This window comes from Silene latifolia, chromosome Y, assembly GCF_048544455.1.
Source record: "Silene latifolia isolate original U9 population chromosome Y, ASM4854445v1, whole genome shotgun sequence".
Classification (NCBI taxonomy): domain Eukaryota; kingdom Viridiplantae; phylum Streptophyta; class Magnoliopsida; order Caryophyllales; family Caryophyllaceae; genus Silene; species Silene latifolia.
In genome coordinates, this window is record NC_133538.1 from 251636705 (window position 1) to 251644912 (window position 8208).

At 40.6% G+C, this 8208-nt stretch overlaps 1 protein-coding gene across 1 annotated transcript; it reads right to left on the reverse strand.

Annotated features, from left to right (window-relative positions):
* Positions 1-6418: 6418 nt before the first annotated feature.
* Positions 6419-7776, reverse strand: LOC141630442 (uncharacterized). Its single transcript, XM_074443263.1, has 3 exons — positions 7669-7776; positions 7023-7405; positions 6419-6842 (listed from the first exon to the last, which is right to left on the reverse strand). The coding sequence occupies exons 1-3, from the start codon at positions 7774-7776 to the stop codon at positions 6419-6421; spliced, it is 915 nt and encodes a 304-aa protein (XP_074299364.1).
* Positions 7777-8208: the final 432 nt, after the last annotated feature.

Genomic DNA, 8208 nt, shown 5'->3' on the forward strand with positions numbered 1-8208 from the left:
GTGAGGTTACATGGGGTGCCAAAGGACATTGGGTCAGATCGGGATGCGAGATTTATTTCTCGGTTTTGGCAAGAGTTGCAGGAACTGATGCGGACTATATTGAAGAAGAGCACTGCATTTCATCTTGCGACAGATGGATAGACGGAAAGAACAATAAAGACTTTGGAGGACATTTTAAGGATTTTTGTGATGGAATTTGATGGTAGCTGGGAAGATAGATTGGATCTGATTGAGTTTTCTTATAACAACAGCTACCGTGTGAGTATTGGGATGGCTCTGTTTGAGGCGTTGTATGGGAGGAAAGGTAGGAGTCCGATTTCGCTGGATGATAGCGCAAAGGCAGCGGTTTTGGGACCATAGATGGTACAAGATATGGTTGAACAAGTAAAGTTGATTTGACGAAAGATGAAGGCGGCTCAGGATTGACAAAAGAGTTATGCGAATTTAAATCGTCGGGACATTGAGTTCCAAGTTGGGGATAAGGTTCTTTTGAAAGTGTCACATATGCGTGCGGTGATGAGATTTGGTAAAAAAAGGGAAGCTAAGTCAGAAGTTCATTGGCCCTTATCAGACTTTGGATTGTGTAGGAGAGGTTTCTTATCGGTTAGCTTTGCCACCAGCTTCGGATCGAGTCCACAATGTGTTTCATGTGTATCAACTACGGAATTACATGAGTGACCCTTCTCATGTGCTAGAGGTTGGGAAAATTGAGTTGGATGAATCCTTGTCTTATCTTGAAGTGCAAAAAGAGATTTTAGATTGCAAGGTTCGCAAGACTAGAACTGGGGAGACCGTGTTACGAAAGGTGTTGTGGTCCAATCACAACGTTGAGGAAGGAACTTGGGAGGCGGAAGAAGCTATGAAGTAGTGCTATCCGTGTCTTTTTTATCAGGTATGTGTGGTTACAGGGACGTAGCCATGTTTCTTTAAGGGGGGTAGGAGATGATCGCATAAGCTTTTGGTGCGATTTTTAGTCAGTTTTGGTCAAGTTTAGTATATGTTTTGGGTTGTTAAGATGTGTTTTAAGTTTTGTTTCGGGTTATAATTGTGTGTGCGCGTTATAGTTGAGTATAATGAGTTTGTTTTTCACTATGGGTTTGAACTTCGGGGACGAAGTTCATTTTTAAGGACGAAAGACAGTAATACCTCAGATATTTGAGCTGTTGGGTACTCTATCGAGTAGGACATACTCTGTCGAGTAAGTCTTTGACGCATTCTTGAGTGCGTTCTACTATGTAGTTAGTCGATGGAGTAGGGGAAACTCAGTCGAGTAGGCGGTACTCGATCGAGTATGTTAGTTACTCGATCGAGTAAGTCGTGTTTTACGGTTTTTCGGCTGGTTTTGATAGTAAAACGAGAGGAGGTATTTAAAGTTCTATCGACAATTCCTTTTACTTTTACTTTTACTTTCTAAACCTTTTACGAAAGAAAAACAAAGCGTCGTTCAATTCTCTTCTCCCTTTGCTATCAAATCAAGGCTAGGATTTTCGGATTCCTGAGATCATCATACCTTCGTAATCGCCATCGTGTGGGTAAGATTTCTATATTTTTTTATGTCAAATTGTTAATGTTGGTTAGACCGTAATTGGGTGACTTGGGGGTTTTGGGAGTAATTATGTAGTAGATTTATAATTATGTGATTATTGTTTATTGGAGGTTATTATGTAGAGGAAGCTTTTTGATCCTCTGCATTTGATTGATTGTTGGTGATTCCGTCTCAGGTAGGGTTTCCGTACTCAGTTGACTGCGTAAATAAGTATAAGATGGCATGATTTTTTTATTGGCATGATAACTGTTATCGTTAAATGGAATTGGCATGTTTATATTGGTATTGTGGTTTTGGTTGTAATTGTCTGTGGTTCGCGAGGTGCGCTCTCGGCTGAGTGGAGTCACTTGCGGGAGTTGCTTCACGTCCTTGATTCGGCCCTTGTGGTTCCCGTCACAAGGGGGATGTGCATATTAATGGACATGGGTTATTCGCTCTATGGTGTTGAGCGGGGCTTAGGTGTTATGGCTGCGGTCCCCACTGGCGGAGTGGAATACCTGTTGCGATCGGTATTCTGGCAGGGCTACACACTTTAGTATGTAGTCAGGCGATTGGTGAAAATATGGAGTTGGAGGAATGTGTTTGTCTAATTGGATGTTGTTGTTTACTTATCTTATTTATTCAGTAACTGACCCCGTTTAAATGTTTGAAAACTTGAGTGATCCATTCGGGAATGGTGAGCAGCTGATTAGCAGGTATTTCTTTGGAGTATGCGCGGGATCTAGCTAGGGATGGAGTCATCACTTCTCAAAGTCTTTAATCTTCCGCTATTTTATTATGACAGTTTTTACTTTAGTTGGATTTCAGTTTGAGCCGGTTGTATTTTTATTTTTCAGTTTTGGCTTATGACGTACGCATATTAGATATTACAACTTAAAATACGTTTCTGTATGGTCTCCTTTGATTACTATACCTTGGGTAACCGAGATGGTAGCATCTCTATGTGCTAGGGTGGTCTTGGTATGGCACCTTGGTGTATGGGGGTGTTACAACATCATAAAGTTGCATGGGATTCCAAAAGATATTGTTTCTGATCGTGACTAAAGATTCCTTTCCAAGTTTTTGCAAGAGCTGCAGTAGTGTGTATAGGTACAACATTCAAGATGAGTACTGGTTTCTATCCAATGAAAGACAGGCAGGCTTAGAGTTCTATTCAGACATTTGAGGACATGTTAAGGGCCTGTGTGATGGAGTTTATAGGATCTAATAGAATTTTCTTATAATAACTTTTAATATGCTTGTATTGGCATGACACCTTTTAAAGCTTTGTATGGAAGGAAGTGTAGGAGTCCACTCTATTAGGTCGATGTGACAGATGCTATGACTCTAGGGCCTGAAATGATCTATAAGATGATTGAGCAAGTACATGTAATTAGACAGAAGATGAGAGCTACACAAGACAGAAAGAAGAGTTATGCTGACCTGCAGAGAAGTGATATTGAGTTTGTTGTGGGGGGACAAAGTGTTACTGAAAAATTCTCCAATGAAGGGAGTGATGCGTTTTGGAAAGAGAGGGAAGCTGAGCCAGAAATACATTGGACCTTATGAGATTTTTGACAGAGTTGGAGAAGTGGCATACTATCTTGCACTACCTCCATCCATGGCCAAAGATCATAATATTTTTTATGTTTCACTGTTAAGGATTTATGTGAATGATCCTACTCATATGTTGGTACCTGAGACAGTTGAGATGGATGAGAATTTATCTTATGTGGAGGTGGCTAAGGAAATCTTGGACAGAAAAGTGAGAAAGACTAGAAATGGCGAGACAGCATTAGTAAAAGTTCTTTGGTCTAATCATAATGTAGAAGAGGCTACTTGGAAAGCTGAAGCTGAGATGAAAAAGAAGTGTTCCCATTTATTTGCTTAAGGTATGTTTGGTTACGAGGACGTAACCTTTTCTTTACGAGGGTAGAATATAATACTACATTTATTTTGGTCTTAAGAGTATACAATTTGATTGAGTTACTTAGAAGTTATCGTGTTAGTTGAGTGTGAAGTATGGTGAACATTGGGACGAAGTTCATTTTAAGGAAGGAAGAGTGTAATACTCCGTAATTTTAAGTATATTTTATAAATATTACGAATAAATATAAACTATCGTCTTAAAAGAAAAAAAATAAAAAAAATAATATGTATGGGGAACGGGACCGCCGATTTTGGAGCTAGTAGGAGGGAGGTGTATTTGGTTTGGGTGTTATTTATACTACCTAGATATTTTGATTCTTTAATTAATATATGCAAATTCCTAGAATCTTGCTACCACCTACCTTGTTCATGCCTCACCATCACTTTTATTCGACATCAAAAACATAAACCTATAACTTGAGAGTAAGAGAGTAATTTTGTGAGACAACTTTAGGACGGAATTTCACCTTGCATTCAACCTAATTGTGCTAACTTATCTAAACCTGCTCTACATCAATTATTTACGTCTCAAGCTTCGACCTTGACCCACCATTGACCACAACCGAGATTCTTCACCACTGCCGTGACCTGTTTAACCAGCGGGTTGACCACCATGATAGGTGGCGTTGACCACCGTGGGATTGGCCGTGTATGGGGGTGCCATTGGGGGTTGTTTTTGGGTCTTTATATGGGTATTTTAAATCTTAGTTTAATTAATAGGAGTAGTTTATAATTCTATACGATTTAATTATTGTTTAGGTAAAGAATTTGTTGATGAGGCATTCTAGTTGATTAATTGATTAGATTTTTAAGATTTGCTAAAAGGTAGGATATCTATTCAACTTGACTTGCCTATTTCATTATTTGCTTGATGAAATCTATAAGATGGATTATTATTGCATAGCCGTTATAAGATGGATTATCACCATGAGTTACTGTTTTAATTGTTGTCTTATATGCATTTTATAGTTGTATTATTATTATTGCTGGGTTGGTTCTCTGTTTTTATTGGCATCTTTGGAAGAGGTTGGTATTGTGGTTGTGATTTATTGGTCGGCCAGGCACGGGGATGTGAAAGTACCATGGACCTGTACGATTATGGTCGGCCAGGCATGGTAGTGTTTGGAGTTTACTGTGGACCTTAGAAGTGTTTAAGACAGTTGGGTGACCGTGGGTCACAACTTTGAGGCTCCTGATTCCTATTGTTGTATATTCTGTTGCAGGTTTCACAATAAATATTTTCATTGTTGTTTAGTTATCTTACTCAATCATGCCACAGGTGGGGGACAGAGGCATGCCCCTCAAATACAGGGTGGTAATATGTGGGAGATGATCAATCCAAGTAAGCCACAAGAAAAGGGAGATACGGGGTTGGGTGTGAATGGACCAGATCCAAGAAAGGTCACAGCCACCAAAGGATGGTAGAAGGGGGAGGGGGGGAGCAGTGGAAGGAGTAGGCACGAGTTAAAGAGAAGACATTGGATGAAGAAAGGGAACTAACAGATCTGTCAAAGTAGGGCGAAATAGGGATTGGGATAGCAAGAATATACTTAATAATGAAGAAAGGAAGGGAGACTTCGATGTCGGAGAGGTCCCATTAGTAATGATGGAAAAAACACGACGGTTATAGAAGGAAGAGGGCAAGTGTCCGAAAATAAGGTATCGAAGTGGGCCAAGAGTGGTCCAATTGTCATCTAAAAATATAATGTTCTCTATATCCCCAAGGGACCAGACCATGGAATCCTTAAGGTGGGGCCAACCAAGGCCGACAAGCTTTCAAATATGAGAGCCAAGATTGAAAAGTTTAGGTTCACATTGCCCAACCACATGTTTTGAGAGGATGGTTGCCGAGGTAAGGTTTTGGCAAAGGAAGAGTACTTTTCAACACAAGCAAACAACAAAGGAAAGGTTGTCGCGCTTGGAATTGCGGATACCAAGTCCACCCATCAATTTTGGAAGAAAGACATGGTTCTAGTTGATCAAATGAATTTTGTTACTAGAAGAAGGGTGCCAAGACCAAAGGAGGCTATTAGTGATTTTATCGAGAGAAGAAAGAGTACTAGCGGGGAAATGCATGCATTTCATATAATTGGAAGGGATAGTCGAAAGGGTGGAGGAGATGAGGCTAATCTTGCCTTCCCGGGAAAGAAATTTAGTCTTCCAAGAGGCAAGTGTGTTGTGAACTTTATCCATGATTGGTTAAACATCAGCGAGGGTGAGTTTTTTCGTTATAAGTGGAAACCCAAGTAAGTCCTAAGGGAAGGAGAGTGGGTTAAGCGCAAGGCAGACTCGACCATGGACCGCTCAGAAAAAGGGGTGGAAGGAGAGAAATAGATTTTGCTTTTGCTGAAGTTCACCTTCTGACCAAAAGCGAGACAAAACTCATTAAAGACATGTTGAACAAAGCAAAGGGTTGAGACATTTGTTTGACCGAAAAGGAGGATGTCATCGATAAAAAGGAGGTGGGAGAAGGGGGTCTCATTCCTTCCCATAACAAAGAGGGTCCAACTACCATCATCACAACAGTTCATGATTAAAGAAGAGAGAAAATTCATGAAAATGATGAATAAGTAGGGGGAGGGGAGGGGATCTCCCTGGTGAAGACCACGTGAGGGAAGGAAGCGACCAGAAATCAGATGATTGAAGGAGATATGAGAAGAGGTGGAGGAAATGCAGCTCATAGTGAGCTTGATGGAGTCAGCGTCAAGCTTCAAGTTGCACGGACATTGATGGACAAAGTCTCATTGAATTCTATCAAAGGCTTTTTACATATCAAGCTTAATAATAAACCATCATCAATTGCCTTTAAAGGATTTCATGGAGTGGAGAATTTCAGAAGCAATAATAAAATTTGAGCCAGCGCCACGACCAGGGATGAAACTACCCTGGGAAGGAGAGATGATAGAGGGAAGGTAGGCTTTAAGACGGGACACAATTATCTTAGTGACAATTTTGTAATTAGTATTACAAAGAGTAATTGGTCTCAATTGTTTGATGGATTTCAGGTTCGGACATTTGAAGATGAGGGAGATGGTGGTGAAGTTGATTTTTAAGAGGAATGGTCTTATCACTGAAGATAAATTGAATTAAGGGAATGAGGTCAATCTTGACAAGGTCCCAACAGGCTTTAAAGAATCCTGCGTGAAACATGTCCGGGCCCGGGGCTTTATTTGCCCCAAGAGAGAAGAGAGCACAGAGGATATCCTCTTCATCACGGATACTAGAGTAACAAATAAGGGGAATGGGATATATGTAGAGACGCTCAGTAAAAGGTTTATCGAACCGGTATAAGGATTGGTATAAGGAAAGAATGTGGTTTTCAAGATCCCTCGGATTGGAAATAGCATTTCCCACATCATCATTGAGGGAGATGACGCGGCTGGTTTTCCTACGGTGGAGGACAAACTTATGTAAAAAAGTCGTATTGCGGTCACCGCTAATCAGCTAGTCATGGCGGGACCGATTACACCAAAAGAGCTGATCTTGGTAAAGGACCAAGTTGAGATCACAAGTAAGAGAGTAATTAAGGGATTGAAGGTGGTGAGAAGAGGGTAACTTAGAGAGTTACCTCTGGATACCATCAATGCGGGCAGGAAGTCCGCGTTTTTTGGCAACATTACAACCTACAGTCTCCTTGGCCCTAGTCGAAAGGTGAGAACTGAGGTTATCATGTTTAGAGGGGATAAGACCAGGCAATTTAGACCAGTCCAAGGAGGCGAAGGGGAGGAAAGAAGGCTCCAAGAGCCACTGGGACATAAACTTAAAACGCCTAGGACAACTATTGGTGGGTATAGAGGTGGACAGGAGAATAGGGTAGTGGTCAGACGAGAGGCGGGGAAGGTGTTTTAAATGGGAATCAGGGTGAGCATCAAGCCATAATTGGTTAATCCAGGAACGGTCAAGACGTTCAATGATGGGGTTCCTACGTCCACAATTAGTCCACGTAAACCTCTAGCCAGAAAACCCCAAGTCAAACAAACCACATGAGAGCATAGTGTCAGTAAACAAAAGGGCTCTATTAGCCTTAATGGGAGCGCCTCCAAGCTTTGTCAGAATTACAAGTAATTTCGTTGAAATCACCAATACAAACCCAAGGCAAATTAATATTGGCTGACATTGAAGAAAGGGCAACCTAAGATTTTTATGATGACGAAACTTAGGATGAGCGTAAATTAAATAGCAGATAATATAAAATTAAAATTTGAGGAATTTACCTGGACCACCAGGTTCATGCATAGGTCAGTCTTGTGAACCATCGACACATCTGCATCCATGACATTCCAAAGAACAACGATGCCACTCGAGAAACCGATAGGTTCCATAATTTTGCAAGAGTCAAAAGGGAAGGTTTTTGACGTTGGTCAAAGTATTATATTTAGAGATGCGGGTTTCAGACAAAATCACAATATCAGGCTTATGGGTTTGGATTATTTGGTAAATGTGACAAGTAAAAGAGGGTCTGGCTATTCCCCTACAATTCCAAGCAACAATCGACATGTTAAAGGGAACGAGGAAGGAATCAACAAGCTCCTGCTGAGCTTCCGGAAAATTCTCTTTTAGAATGTCGATTTATTTTTGGAGTTTTTTCCTGAAGAACTCCCTGATGGTTAGTTCAATATTGATTTTTGTTACTCTTGTTTTGCCCCTCATTAGCCAGTTACGTCCATATGTCGATCGATAAATGTTCATTACTAACGCGGGTTTATGAGTTACTTTCGTTACATCTCTGACTTACAAATTTTTTAACTATGAAT

Bases quoted from the DNA above. Each gene is read 5' to 3' on its own strand.
- LOC141630442 (XM_074443263.1), bottom strand. From the start codon at position 7,776: ATGGAACCTATCGGTTTCTCGAGTGGCATCGTTGTTCTTTGGAATGTC. The intron at 7,406-7,668 runs GTAAATTCCTCA...TTTTCTGGCTAG, and splicing joins GCATGAACCTGGTGGTCCAG to AGGTTTACGTGGACTAATTG. The intron at 6,843-7,022 runs GTAACTCTCTAA...CCTCCACCGTAG, and splicing joins CGCATTGATGGTATCCAGAG to GAAAACCAGCCGCGTCATCT.